Source organism: Odocoileus virginianus, chromosome 26 (genome assembly GCF_023699985.2).
Source record: "Odocoileus virginianus isolate 20LAN1187 ecotype Illinois chromosome 26, Ovbor_1.2, whole genome shotgun sequence".
NCBI classification, from domain to species: Eukaryota; Metazoa; Chordata; class Mammalia; order Artiodactyla; family Cervidae; genus Odocoileus; species Odocoileus virginianus.
In genome coordinates, this window is record NC_069699.1 from 44,884,732 (window position 1) to 44,899,398 (window position 14,667).

At 58.6% G+C, this 14,667-nt stretch overlaps 1 protein-coding gene across 2 annotated transcripts; it reads left to right on the forward strand.

Annotated features, from left to right (window-relative positions):
* The first annotated feature begins 317 nt into the window (after positions 1-317).
* Positions 318-11,571, forward strand: SEMA3G (semaphorin 3G). 2 transcript variants are annotated; one of them, XM_020874244.2, is made up of 16 exons: positions 318-642; positions 2,379-2,539; positions 2,658-2,720; positions 2,898-3,017; positions 3,284-3,374; positions 3,501-3,617; positions 3,839-3,984; positions 4,185-4,299; positions 4,392-4,461; positions 4,743-4,887; positions 5,183-5,414; positions 5,517-5,608; positions 6,246-6,287; positions 6,942-7,170; positions 7,457-7,596; positions 8,912-11,571. In XM_020874244.2, exons 1-16 carry the CDS (start codon positions 534-536, stop codon positions 9,347-9,349), a joined length of 2,310 nt encoding a protein of 769 aa, XP_020729903.2. In that variant the 5' UTR covers positions 318-533; the 3' UTR covers positions 9,350-11,571. The 2 variants fall into 2 exon arrangements, with proteins under 2 accessions (XP_020729903.2, XP_070312080.1); XM_070455979.1 differs by having other exon boundaries at positions 320-642; positions 8,909-11,571.
* Positions 11,572-14,667: the final 3,096 nt, after the last annotated feature.

Below are 14,667 nucleotides of genomic sequence, written 5' to 3' on the forward strand. Positions count from 1 at the left end.
CCTGGGCCCTGCCAGGGGAGCTGGGGAGCCAGGCCAAGGCTTCAGGGGGCTGGACTCTTGGTGTCAGGGACCTGGGCACAGAATCAGCCTGTGGGGGGGCGGGTCTCAGTCATGGGCAGTGGAGGGGCAAGGAGCAAACGAGAGCCCAGCTAGACCACCCACCCAGCCCATCAACCTCTGATCTTCCTTTCAGGCCATCTCTCCCCCTTGACATTTTGCTAGAGCCGAGGGACTTGGGTTTATGGACAACTCCATATAAACCATCCTTAGCCCGGCCAGACCAAAAGTCTCCCAAATGGAGAACCAGCTATTCTGACACAGAGCCACCAACTGGGCCAGCTGAGGCGGAGGGAGAGGCAGCAGGTGGATGGCAGGGCACTTGACCCCTCCCTCCTCCCCGCCTTGGATGGGGTGGAGCCGCTGCCTTATAAGTAGCAGAAGCAGGACTGGCGGCAACTGAGCAGACTACAACCAGCGGCAGCGGCGGGACCCAGGGCAGCTCTGCAAGCGGCTCAGTGCCCCCATTCCTCAGCATGGCCCCCTCAGCCTGGGCTGTCTGCTGCCTCCTGGGGGGCCTCCTCCTCCGGGGGGGCAGTCCCAGCCCAGGCCCCAGCGTGCCCCGCCTGCGGCTCTCCTTCCGAGGTAGGGCAGTGCACTCTGTGTGTGTGTCCATGCAGCCCCTGACCCTGCTATACCCCAGGTGTGGGCCTCTAGCCTGCCCCAGGCACTCTGCTCTGCCAGCCGGAGGAGGGATTCAGCCACTCCTAGCACAGCCGGCGGGAAGGACTTTACAGTTATTCCCGGCCATGTGCTCCCTGCTGGCCGCCAGAGGCTCCTGGGAGGAAGGCAGGGGGAGGGAGGGGAGACCAATCCTGGCAGATGGGACCAGGGTGGAGGTGGGAGACAGAGACACACTGGGGGAGAATCTGAGTGAGGGGGCTGTTGAGAAAAAGAGAGGGACCTCAGCGGAGAATGGCAGAGAGAAATGGGGAGGGGGCAGAGAGGGCAAGTCTGGAGAATCTGGCTGCTCTCAGCTGGGCTCCTTGCCCAGGGCAGACAGTGGGGAAGAGGGCAGAATCCTGTCCCTCTCGTCCCGTGCGCCCTGCAGTGGGGCCCCTCAGCCGATCCCCACAGCCCTGTTCCCACTCCTACCCCTGGCAGCCCACTTTGTAACGCTGGCCTTTCCTCTTCCCCTCCATCCGTGAGGCTCTGTGTCGCTTCCCTTCCTTGCCCATCCTGGTCCAGGCGGTTCCTTTGCAGATCTAACCTGGAATGTTGTGCTGCAGCTGGCACAAGCCTCTTCTGAGTCTGATGAGACACAGGCTTGCCACAGAGTTTTCTTTCTGGGGAAACCAGAGGGATGGTCACCTTCCCCCAGGAACCCCAGCCCAAGGGAGACTCAGGCCTTCTCTGGAGAGTTGGGGGGCGGGGGACCTGGCTCCACTCTGGAGTCTGAATGGAGTGCGGTGGGGGTGGGGAGGAGGGGGTGGAATGGGGTCCTGCCCTGGGAGCTGTGGCTTTGGGGAAGTCAGGCTACAAGATAAGGTCCAAATAGGGCATATCTATTCCAAAGTACTGTCAGTCATGGAAGCCTTCCTGGAAGAGGCTGTTAATGAGTTTGGGGATAGAAAAGATGACCTTTGGGTCAGGCTTGGGTATCCCACCTCCTCAAGGGTGGCCAGACATCCTGCTGTTTTTTCTCACACCCATGTCCTCCAGCTACCTAGTTGGACCCCAAAGACCTATTTCAGGACTCCCACCTCCTGGGATCATCATCCGCAGACAGCCACCTCCATTCCTGGGTAGGCAGCGTCTATGGAGGAGAAAACCCTCTTTAGTCATATCCTTGGACCAGAGCCTAGAGATCTACCTGGCCGTACCTGGCCTCTCCCACACCCAGGCCTTAGGCAGATGCTCCCTCTGCTGGGAACGCTCTCCCCTGTCTGTCTGTCTGTCCCACTGAGTCAGCTTTGTATGCTGCTCAGACCACCGAACCTTCCACCAGGCTCTCCCAGCACTTCACCCAGCTCGCAGCCTTAAGTTCTTTTGGTGGGGCCATCTTCCTTGAGGAGCCGGTAGAGCACAGATGGGCGGGGGGGAAGGAGATGTTAACTGAAGACCAGGGGGCCATGGAGTGGAGGGAAAGGGGGCAGGCCTCTGGGTGGGCTGGGCTGGGTGGGGGGCTCCGAGTCCCCTGTCCCACCCACTCCCAGGAGTCACTTCCCAGAAGCCCTCCAGCAGCCCTCTGGATGGAAACACTTTCCAGATGTGAGCATGTGGGGGGCGGTAGATGCACAGCTGGGACCCTCCACCTCCACGCACTGGCTGGAGGAGTGGATGAGCAGCAGCCCTGAACCCCTCCCTCGGCTCCCTCCTAGACCTCCTGTCTGCCAACCGCTCTGCCATCTTTCTGGGCCCCCGGGGCTCCCTAGACCTTCGGGCCCTGTACCTAGACGAGTACCGGGACCGCCTGTTCCTGGGGGGCCGTGATGCCATCTACTCTCTGAGGTTGGACCAGACATGGCCGGATCCCCGGGAGGTGAGCTGGACTGTTTGGGAAGCAACTCTCTCTGAGGGCTAGGTGACTCCAAATGGGAGGCTGGCTGGGGCAACTGAGGCTGTGAGGTCAGGGGTCAGCCAGGCTGGCTGTGTTTCAGGTCCTGTGGCCACCGCAGCCTGGACAGAGAGAGGAGTGCGTTCGCAAGGGAAGAGATCCTTTGGTGAGTGCTATCTGGAGGGACTGCCCCCACCCTGACCAACACCCAGGCCCTAACCCCAGGAAAGCCTGGGGCTGCTCCCCAGGTGCCTGAGCTGGGGCCACATGGAGCAGATCTTGATGGTCTAGTAGAATCTCCCCTCACCCTAGATCCATCCCCCCACCCCCTTTCTCCCCCTAGGTGGAGTGTGCCAACTTTATACGGGTGCTGCACCCCCACAACCGGACCCACCTGCTGGCGTGTGGCACTGGCGCCTTCCAGCCCACCTGTGCCCTCCTTGCTGTTGGGCATCGTGGAGAGGTGAGCTGCAGCGGCCCACAAAGGGCTGGGAAGCCGTGACATTTTCTCCTGCTGTCTGAATTCTACCCATTGAGCCTGGGTCAGGGCAGAGGGGTCAGAGCCTGAAAGGCGCCTTTGTGCCAGGGAGCCACCCCTACTGGCGAGGTCCTGAATGAGGGCGCCTTCCACCCACCCCCACTGTCCAGCCGCACGCAATGGCCGCTGCCTGGGTAGGGGGCGGGCACTGTTTTCTCAGGTAACACCTCTCCCTCCCTCCCTCTCCCCAGCATGTGCTCCATCTGGAGCCCCGAAGCGTGGAAAGTGGGAGGGGGAGATGCCCACACGAGCCCAGCCGTCCCTTTGCCAGCACCTTTGTAGGTGGGTGACACCCAGGCCAGGGCCGGCATGACAAGGGTGGGGGTTGGCCAGCATCATTGGGAAGGGATGGGCCGGGTTCAGGGACTGGCCCTCCTCCCCTGACTCTGCCCCCTACCCCCACCCTAGGAGGGGAACTGTACACAGGCCTCAACGCCGATTTCCTGGGGCATGAGGCCATGATCTTCCGGACTGGGGGTTCCCGACCAGCCTTGCGTTCTGACTCTGACCAGAACCTCCTGCACGGTGAGCTCAGGGCTCTGCGAAGGGCAAGGCTGACTGGGTTCTGCCCCTGGCACTGACAGGGAGGTGGGAGTGGGGACCGGAGGGGCAGCCCATCCCCGCTCTACTCCCTAAGACCCAGTGGGGTCCCTGGGGTCCCTGCGCCTCTTCTCCTCCTCATTGGTTCACCCCTGCCCTGTTCCTCCCCGTGAGGGCCCTACCAACTCCTCCCTATTACCTCCCAGACCCCAGGTTTGTGTTGGCCGCCCGGATCCCTGACAACTCCGACCCGGATGATGACAAAGTGTACTTCTTCTTCTCGGAGACGGTCCCCTCGCCTGACGGAGGCCCGGGCCGTGTCACCGTCAGCCGAGTGGGCCGCGTCTGCGTGGTGAGAGCTGTGGAAGGGACAGTGAGGTTTGAATCCTGGCCATACGCGTCTTCCCAGCCCTGTCCCCACCTGAAACAGTAGGCGAACTGAGGCGAGGGTGTGGGGCTGACATCCACGCCTCCCTCCAAGGGTGAGGGTGGAGGAGCAGGAAGCGGGGGGCCTGTACTCGGGCCCCAAGGCTGACTGGCCCCCACCTCCAGAATGATGCGGGCGGCCAGCGGGTGCTGGTGAACAAATGGAGCACCTTCCTCAAGGCCAGGCTGCTCTGCTCCGTGCCTGGCCCTGGCGGTGCCGAGACCCACTTCGACCAGCTGGGTAAGGACATGGCCAGAGCACGTGGGGTGAGGGCTGGAGGGGGCTCAGAGCCCGTGAGTGGGGGGCACTGGCGGTGGCCTTCTGTCTCCCAGAGGATGTGTTCCTGCTGTGGCCCAACTCGGGGAAGAGCCTGGAGGTGTACGCTCTCTTCAGCACCGTCAGGTGGGCAGATGGCCTCCCCTCACCCCCACCCCCGGCCCTGTCTCTGCACCCTGACCGCCTCTGTTGAGCCCCTGCTCTCACGGCCCAGTCTAGCCAGGGGTCCCTGACTCTGTCCCTGACTCCATGACTTCGTGGCTGTATTCTTTGCCTGGGTGTCCTTGTCTTTCGGTCTCTGCTGACTGCAGGCGCCATCATCCTCTGTCCTCCCTGTGGAACTAGGCTGCCCCCTTCCTGCCTCTGTGAACCTCCCTGGCCTGACTATTCCTGTCTGTCCCCTGCAGTGCTGTGTTCCAGGGCTATGCCGTCTGTGTGTACCACATGGCTGATATCTGGGAGGTCTTCAAGGGGCCCTTTGCCCACCAAGATGGTCCCCAGCACCAGTGGGGGCCCTATGGGGGCAAGGTGCCCTTTCCACGTCCTGGCATGGTGAATATCTGCCTGGGACCAGGGCAGGGAAGAGGGCTGAGTAGATGCTGGGAGGGGCTCTAGATGCCAAGGACAGGCTTGGGTCTGCACGAAGCCCCAGGGCAGCGGCTGGGCTGGGTGGGGTGAGGAGGGGAGCAGACCCCTGACGACACTGAGGAGTCTCTCATACAGCACGAAGCGTCCACGAGCTGTCCCTCGGAGGCTGGCGTGAACAGCCAGTGGCATCTAGACACAGACTGGGGGGGGATGTGGCAACCCAGGGGGCTTCAGGCACTCCCTCTGCCATGGCCTGCAGTGCCCCAGCAAGATGACTGCACAGCCAGGACGACCCTTTGGCAGCACCAAGGACTACCCGGATGACGTGCTGCAGTTTGCCCGAGCCCACCCACTCATGTTCCGGCCCGTGCGTCCCCGGCGGGGTCGCCCTGTCCTTGTCAAAACCCACCTGGCCCAGCAGCTACGTCAGATCGTGGTGGACCGTGTGGAGGCAGAGGATGGGACCTACGACGTCATGTTTCTGGGGACTGGTAGGCGGGCTGCATGGGGTGGCTGGGCAGGGGAGGCGTGCGGGGATCCCGAGCTGCCCCTCTGCGCCTTCCTTTCCCACTGATCCCTCCTCCCTGCCCCAGACTCAGGGTCTGTGCTCAAGGTCATTGCCCTCCAGGCGGGGGGCTCTGCGGAGCCTGAGGAGGTAGTTCTGGAAGAGCTCCAGGTGTTTAAGGTGAGCAGGGGGCACTGATGGGGAGGGTTCCTGCAGGCTCTATCCCTGTGTCTAGGACTGGCTACAAGGAAGCAGGAGCAAAGTGCAGGAGGGAAATGGGCCTGTCTTTACTGAACCCGCATTCAGTGGGCAGTGGGCCTCACTATTGCAGGAGCCTTGCGATGCTTCTAAATGACTGTGGGCCTGGAGACGGAATCTGTGAGCTGAGAGGTGGGGGGCCCAGGGACAGATGGCCAAGGCAATCGCCCCTTGACAAAGGTCTGCCAGGCGCAAGTTGCAGTGAGGGGTGACTGACACCCCAAGGGGTTCTGTTGACCCCTCTACAGAGTCAGGCAGGGGGTCGTCTGTATTTGGGGAACTGCTGAGCTTCCCCAAGTGGGTGGAATGGGTGATTTGGGACAGCTGCCTCATTGCTGCGGGACAGGGCTGTGGGAGGGGACACCAGAGCTTTGTGCTTTTAGCCAAGCCTTGGAGGCCAGCCAGGGAGAGGGGACCTTTCTAACAACACGATGTGTGGGAAAGACCGTCTGGCCTTAGTTGCCAGGGAGTGCACTGACCTGGGAGAAAGATGGCTTCCACCCAGAAGCTGGAAGAGGCTGAAAGCAGGGATGCAGAGGAGGTCTTGCTTCTTTCCCAGGTGCCAACACCCATCACTGAGATGGAGATCTCCGTCAAAAGGGTAAGAGCCACTGCCGTGGCTGCCAAATCCTCCTTCCTCCGGTCTCCTTAAGTTTCCCTGAGTCCTGCTGTTTCCCAGTAGGCCCTGGGGCTGCCTGATTAGGCCCTGCAATGAGGGTTGAGAGTTCAGCTGGGAGCTGAGATTCCCATGCACGAAACCCATGGGCAGTGGGAGGCCCTGAGTAAGTGAGCCTATGTTCAGATAAGGGGAGATCCAGAAAGTCCAGCAACTCAGGGCAAACAAAAACGTGCTTGAAAACAGGATCCAGATTTTACATCAAACAGATTTTAGAGACATGCTGTGTGTCCTTTTGCAAGTAGCAAAATCTCCCCAAGTTCATCTGCCCCAGTTTATCTTTGGGTAAACCTCGACTTTTGTGCTAGGACTGCTCAAGGCAGAGTTCACCTCTAAAGCCAGAGGCGAAGCCCTGCAGAGAAAAGATCCCGGATGTGCCCCATCTCCTCCATGCCCTAGCATAGGATCCGATGCAGATCAGGAGGGTGATAAACATATTTTGTTCGGGGAATGCACTCAAGAGGTTCTGGAAGACTCTTGCAAATGTCAGGGGTCTCAGGAGCGCCCAGGGGGCTGAGAGCCTAGCTGCTTCTGTGTGGAGCACATGCTCACCTTGGGATCTGCCTGTGTCCCTTCCAGCAAATGCTGTATGTGGGCTCAAGGCTGGGCGTGGCCCGGCTGCAGCTGCACCAGTGTGAGACGTACGGCAGTGCCTGCGCAGAGTGCTGCCTGGCCCGGGACCCCTACTGCGCCTGGGACGGTGCCTCCTGCACCCGCTACCGGCCTGGCACCAGCAAGCGCCGGTTCCGCCGCCAGGACATCCGGCATGGCAACCCTGCCCTGCAGTGCCTGGGCCAGAGCCAGGAGGGTGAGCTGCGGAGGGCATGGGGGTGCCCTCTCACAGGGCAGCCAGTCACCCCTGTGAAGTGTGGCCTCAGGCTGGTCCTGTAGTCACAAGCAGTCCTCAGTTTCTCTATGTGTGTAACTCCTGTCAGCATATGGGTGCAGGGCCTTTGTGTAGAGAGAAGGGCTTAGGGATCAGTGGATGCCTAGTCCCTGTTACATTCATGTGGGGTCCTGGGTTATGGGAGTCAGTTGGTGGTCCTGGGGGTCTCATAGTTCCCGAGCTGAGCCCACTTCCAAATCTCCCCCAGAGGAGACCGCGGGACTCGTGGTGACCAACACGGTCTACGGGACGGAGCACAACAGCACCTTCCTGGAGTGCCTGCCCAAGTCCCCGCAGGCTGCCGTGCGTTGGTTCTTGCGGCGGCCCGGGGACGAGAGGCCTGAGCAGGTGAGTGAGGACCTGGCTCCGGCCTGCATATGTCCTAGGTCACACCCCTCCCTGAGCTCTTGGGGGGACCCTGCCAAGATCAACTTAAGAAAAGTGTATATCAGGCCCCTGGAGGTGCCCCTGCTCCTGCCATCTGGGAACACCCAGGCCAGATGTGGTGGAACTTCTCCAGTGACAGACAGCCCACAGATTCCACGGCACTGGGCTGGGCTCTGTCTGACAGGGCATAGCAGAGATGGCAGAGAGGGAAGCGGGTCTGGGCTGGTCAGGAAGGTCCCTATGCTAACACGTACGGCTCATCTGTGACGCGGTCTCCTCCTCACGGTCCTCTTTCACCCTAGGAGGCCTGGGCCCCTGACGGCTGGCCCTTGCACACACACCTCCACCACACACACATGCACACTCACACACACACACACAAGCACACACTGCCTGGCCCCTCACTTCCTCCCTAGAGTCCAGCTGTCTGCCTAGGCCCTCTCCTCCCCCATCCAGAAAAGTCTGTCAACCCCAGAGATGGCTTCAGTCTGGGGCCTGAGCTTGGGCGTGGGCGGGGCAGGGTGAAGAACCATTCTCAAGCTGCTCCTACGGATAGGGAAGGGGAGGGAGTGGGTTGATTACAGGAGGGGCTCTCCTCCCAGCTTGAGAACTGGGGGAGCGCCAGCCTTGGGCCAGCTGTCGGGCTGGGCACTGAGAAGTCTCCCCGGGAGGGCAGGGGCAGGGGAGCGATGAGATGAGTTACACAACACTCACCACCCAAGCACTGCAGCCTCAATGTACACATGTGCGGACCAAAGCCCAGACAGGGTCCAGGCCAAAGACAGGTCAGATCAGGACCATGCTCTACCTCCTACACTGTGATGGGCCTGTGGGTCCTGCAATGTAAGGGGAGTGAACAATGCAGACCAAGACAGGGAGAGCTCTGTACGGTGTTGAGTGTAGAGGAGTTCTAGTCCTGGGGCTGAGGGTATAGCCCCGACTTGAGAAAAAGCCCATAAACACCCATTAACCCTCTCTGTTCTCTGGGAATGTGTGCCAGGGGCCCCCAAGGCCAAGATGGGGGCTCCAGAGCTCTGACGACAGGAGAAACCAGTCAATTAAATCTTTGAGAAGCCCCCTTTGCAGGCCCTGTCCTGGGTTCTGGGAAAGTGAGGCCCCGCCAGCAGTTAGTTTAGTCAAGGACGCTGAGCCTGCCAGGCTGCTGGGAAGGGGAGAATGAGCCCTGAGATGGCAAATGTGGAAAAGCAAGGGGCAGAGACGTTGATGGGGTGAGTGCTGCTCCAGGCGCCCTCACGCCCTCCCGCACCTCCAGCAGGTGAAGACAGACGAGCGCGTCCTGCAAACAGGGCAGGGGCTGCTGTTCCGCAGGCTCAACCGCCTGGATGCCGGCACCTATACTTGCATGACGCTGGAGCACGGCTTCTCCCAGCTGGTGGTCCGCCTGGCTCTGGAGGTGATCGTGCCTGCGCAGCTCGACATTCTGTTCCCCCGGGAGCCGAGGCCAGAGGAGCCCACAGCCCGAGGCGGCCCCGCCTCCCCCCCCCACAAGGCCTGGTATAAGGACATCATGCAGCTCATTGGCTTCGCCAACCTGCCCCGGGTAGATGAGTACTGTGAGCGAGTGTGGTGCCCCTCCCGCAGCCGCGGCCGTGGCAAACAGGCCAAGGGCAAGAGCTGGGTGGGGCTGGAGCTGGGCAAGAAGGTGAAGAGCCGGGTGCAGGCCGAGCGCAATCGGACACCCCGGGAGGTATGAGGCCACACAGAGGAGGGAGGAGGAGGGGGTGGTTGGGATGGGCCGAGTGGCCAGCAGCAGCCCCCAGCATCTCCCACCCACCCAGCTAGGGCAGAGGGGGCTAACGTGCCTGATGGCCTCTTAGAGATAGAATCTCTGTCCCCAGGCCCCTACCAGGCCACCCGCAAGATAGGCTGGGGCCTGATGGAGGGCCCTGTGTCCCAGGCCTGTTCCTTGTCCCCTCTCTGGGCTCTCAGTCCCAGGCGGGAGTCAACACCCTCTGGCTGCTGGCAACCCCAGTGGGTTTGCTATTTGTTCTCGAGCAAGGCTCCCACAGCACATTTCCACTTGTGCCCAGGGGCAAGAGGGTTGGGTGGTTCTTACCCAGCCTGCAGAACAATGGCCATTCTGAGTGACCCTTAAAGTGGGTGTGTGTGTGCGGCTGAGGTGGTGTCTGGGCAGGGGGCCCTCAGGCAGACGAGGAGGGTGGAAGTCGCCCCTCAGCTAGCACCCTCTAAGAAGACCTACCCTGACTGAAGTGGGGAGGGAAAGTGGAGGCGCTGAGAAGGTGGAACAGCAAGAACCCCCTCCCACTTCGTGCCCTGATGTCTTGGTGATTGCCTGCCACTGCTCACACCCTCTTCTCCATCTCAAAATCACAGAAGCACAGACTGCGAGAGCTCCCTGAACCCCCCAGCCTAACTTCGCTGCTCTGGGTCCCGTTGCCGCCAGGCACGTTTCCTGGGAGGCCCACCCCCTCCTGATGGGATGGCCTCTCCCCACGGTCAGGGTCTCCATGTTGACGAGCAGGGAGCGGGTGAATTCTAGGAGAAGCTGTCCCTCATCTTTGTGGACTAGTAGGTAGGGAGAGGGGAGCTGAGGTATTTAGAGGAGTGGGCTGTCTTTCCAAGGGTGACGCAAGCTTACGCACAGCCTGGGAGGGTGGGGATGTGGCGGTTATGTGAGCAAGCTGTGTGGTGAGGACAAAAGGCAGTGCTTTGCCTGGGAGGCCACAGGGGACTAAGATGGGGAGAAGTCAGGAGATCCTAGGACCAGCCACAGGACCCAGGAGCAGGCATTCTCAAGGCCCCAAGAAGGCATCAGTCAGCCCAGCAGCCAGAGGTTTCCCACCCTAGGATCTTTGGTTTCTGCTAAATAAGGTTGTTTGTCATGGGTGGTTCATTTATGAAGTCTATATTTTTCTTTTAAGGGAGAAAATTGCAGGGGGAAACTGCTAAGGCCTGCTGGTTCCTGGGGGTGCTGCTGGCTCAGGTAGCCAGGACACATTCTGTCTGGGTGTGTAGGGAGGTGTTTTTGCCATCAGCAGTAATGTGTTTCTTGGGCTGGGGAGCATGGAGGAGGAGGAGGACTAAATGAAAAGTTGTTCGCAGCTTGCATATGAACAAGTCAGTGACGCACAAAATGGACAGGAGGGGGACAAGGGCCTCAGGTTCAAGATTCCCTCCATTAAGAACCAAGATGAAGGAAGGGGGGAAAAAATCATAAAAAGACAGGGCTTCCTGCCCCCCTGAACTCAAACCCAGACTGTGTCTGCCTTGGGTTGTATCTGAGCCCCACCTCCACTCCCCACCTCCCAGTTACTACCACCTCTAGAGAACTGGGATCTGAAATAGGCCCCTTCCCCTCTTTGCATGGTAAGTGAACCAGATGCATACTGAGGTTAACCTGACAGCACTTTGGGAAGCCTCCAGCCAGGGGCAGTTGTGGCTGGGATGTCAGCAGGTAAAAGCAGAGGAGGAGCACTGTGGGGAAGGGGCGGGAGGAGAGAGGAAGAGAAGACAGAGGCTGTGGAAGAGGGTAGGGGGAGAGCCCAGAAGCCCAGGCTGCAAGCAGCTCTGCCCTGTATCCGAGGATTTTTCAGTGACCACTAGGCTGGGTCCCCTGGGGAAGTTACTCTGGAAAACGGAGGGAGGAGTTCAAAACCCTGACAAGGAACACCTGCACTTGGAAAATATGGACAGCTTCTACTGATCTCCACCCCGTCACCCCCATGGTACCTTGTGTTATTCACTCCTGGAAATGCCTCTATGTGTGAATTCTATTTTTGTATTCATCTGTCAAGATGGGCCTCGTGGTTTCTCTGTCTTCAAAGCACACTTCTCATAATTCCCATTGTTTTTTATATCGTCACCGCCCCTGAGCGCTGGTGAGGAGAGTGCAGGGGTTTTCCACACATCCTACAGGGAAAGGGATGAAGCTAATATTTATATCATGTAATTATATCATTATTGTGTCTGTGTATTTCTGTACTAAATTGACTGATGCCATTCATGTGAGCTGTAAATGAGGGGCCTTCCCTGTCCATTCCAGAAGGGCAAACCCACCCTGGGTGGTTTTTTTCTAAAAGGCAAGGAGATGGGTATCAGAGGAAGGAAGAAGTCAGAGGGCTTTGCCTATGAAGCTGAGATTGCTTATTAAATTAGGAAAATCCCATCCCATGGGCTTCTGAGACTTCTTGGAACTTCAGGAAGATGTTGAGCCAGGAAAAAAAAAATGCTGGCAAAGGGCAGCTGGCACGTAGGCAGCCCTGCTCCTTTTTCACAATAACACTTGACTTTGTGACAGCAACACTTGGCCTGGCGCCTGTCTTCATCAGCCACATACCAAGGTATATTAAGGCCACTGTGCTCTTGCTGGCAGGGGTGGGGGGGTAGGGGGGGCCAGGCTGTGCTGTGGGAGCTGCAGCTTTGGGAGAGGAGGGGGAGCCCCTGAGTCTGAACTACTGTGCAGGCTGTAGGAGGCAACTCTCCCCCAGCCCCACTCTCCGCCGTGACATCGTGACCCTGCCCCAAGAGCAGACTCCACTGGTGCCAGAGGGAGATAGGAAAAGGCAGGGTTGCTTTAGAAATGGGAAGGACATCACCCCAAGTCACCACAGAGACTAGCCCCTTGCTTGAATGGGCCCTTCAACCCATGCTATGGACTAGTAGAATTAACAGTCATCAGTCATTAGTCCCATCTTGCAACCCCGGCCCAAGTGCAGGAGCCCTGCTTTTGCCCCCTGAACTGTGCACAAGTACCCAGGCCTCACAGAAAGTAAAACCCTGTTGCCCTGCCCCAGGCCACCACCAGCATCTGAAAAGTGCTGGGCTGGGTGGGTGTGTGAATAGGAGGGGAGCCCCCTTCTCCCCTGGGATGCATGGTATCTCTGCTCCCACATCACCACCATTCATTCCCTGAAGACCCCTTGGGCCTGGACTTCCCTCGGCCCCTCACCACCCCCACCCCCCTACCCCCCCATCTGGAGCCCTATTTCCTGCCTCAGGGGTTTCACTCTATCTTCCACTCCCAGATTTTTCCTTTAAGTCTTATACTTCCCCTGGTCTTTGGGCCTGTTTCATGATTTCTTAAACAGGTCTAGAGCTGGAAAGGGTCTTCGAGAAAGGGGTTAGTCAAATGACATCCAAAATGGTGTCCTTTGGAACAACTGTCTCATGAGATCCTTGACAACATTCAGATAAACACGGGATTTCTGTCCCCTTAGCCCCACAGAGCCGTACACTGCCTGCTTGCTTGCCTGAGGAACCCACGATGATTCCTCATTAACTTGCATGTCTACTCTGTGGTATATGATCTTCCAAAACATGTGGTCCTCTAACCACCCCCCTTTTTTTTCCCCATGGAGCAGCTGCCATTTCATGTTTCTAATGTTTTGAAGAGCATATTTCAGGGGAAATGCTGGTTAGATTAATTCCCTCCCTTTACATGTGAGATTAATTAATTAATCTCTGCCTTCTAAGCCTATAAGCTCTGGAGGCTCTGACTTCCCAGATGGAATAGACACATCTTGGTTTCCCATGGCCAGCACCACAGCAGGACCTGACACCCCATGGCTGCCAAGCCGCCGGTATGCTGTTCCTGGGACCTGGACTCTGCCCTGCCTCTGGCTCCTGTCCTGTCACACCCAGCCTGCCTCCCCAGCCCACTTCCTGCTCCTCTTGTGTCTGGCATGGTCCTCTGTGGAGGGTTAGGGTTCACTCCAAGCCTGTGGCTGTCCTATAGTCCACAAGACTAGTTTCTAAGCAAGGGTAAGGGGCGGAGTGGGGGCAGGATGAGGGAGGAAGACAACCGTTTTCACTGTCTCAAAGGGCTCCTTTGCTAAGCCGGGGTCAGGTCTCAGACACCCTCAGAATTCCCTGACTGTAGGAGTGGGTAGGCAGCAGCCATCAGGAGGCAGGTCTGACGCCTGCCAGGTTTTCCTCTGTGTGGGCTGGCAAGGACCCGGGATGTGGTTGGAGTGAGGTGGGTCTCACAGGGCTCTGCAGTCCAGCAAACTGAGGTGTCTCTGATCAGCCACGTCTCCTTAGAAGTAGCAGACAGCTGCTCAGGAATAGACCAGTTTTCACCCCAGTTAAGGATCTACCCCAACCTCACTCAAATCCCAGCCTGAAGGGGCTCTGGCGAGGAGAAAGTTCAACACACGGCAAGATCAAATCCCCGGGGGATATCTGAGATTACAAACTTGGCCCTGGTGTGCAGAGAGAATGAATGGGTGGGGCTAGGTTTGGATATAATACCTGATAAGGAGCTCAAGGATTGTTAGGCCTCCACCCTGGCTTCTCTTCCGGACGCACCCACCCTCCTGGCGCACAGCAGATGAAGAAAGTGGCCCCGTGCCCACTTCCCACTGCTCAGCCCCAGCCCGCCTTTGTGAGGGTACCACTGCTGGCCCCCCCTTCCCTAGAGGCCGTGTCCTAACGGAGCCTTTCACTTTCCCCGCTGGATTTTCATTAAGGAAACTTCTGGTTCCTCAATGTAGCCTATTAAAAAAAAATCATTTTCCACTGAGGATGGGAAATGCTGCAGTCTCTAGGGAGGCCTCGCAAGGGATGCCCACCCTCATGCTCCCACTAGGCCTCCAGCAGTCAACTAGTAGCTTGTACTCAGGAACTCTGCCATGAGGATGGCTCAGGAGGCCAGTCTTAATTCCTATCCCCTATAGAGGAAAATGACTGGAGTGCACCTAACCCATCCCAAGGGTATATTTCACTGTCAAGAACATCCCACTGTGCAGAGAAGGAAGACCAGGGCAAGGACACAGCCGCAGGCAGGAGAGGATTCCACAGTGAATCAAGGGGCCCAGAGCAGAGTCCAGGTGTCTGCCATCAAATGGAGGAGACAGTACTAGAGACTTAAAGCCCAGATTTCCGAGTTTGGGGGACAACGGGGGCTCCGTTCTCATAGATAGAGGTATGGAAGAATGATGTGGCAGACCAGCAGCTTGCTTTATGGGCATGACCTCATCTGTTCACTCTGCCTGCCCCCGCAGCTGATAAGAATCTGGTGCTGTTTCCTGTAGTCCAAGGGTCTCAGACAAT

Excerpts from the sequence above, each read along its gene's own strand:
- SEMA3G (XM_070455979.1), top strand. The coding sequence starts at position 534 with ATGGCCCCCTCAGCCTGGGCTGTCTGCTGCCTCCTGGGGGGCCTCCTC. Across the intron at positions 3,985-4,184 it reads GAGTGGGCCGCGTCTGCGTG|AATGATGCGGGCGGCCAGCG; the intron begins GTGAGAGCTGTG and ends CCCCACCTCCAG. Across the intron at positions 4,888-5,182 it reads CCTTTCCACGTCCTGGCATG|TGCCCCAGCAAGATGACTGC; the intron begins GTGAATATCTGC and ends CATGGCCTGCAG.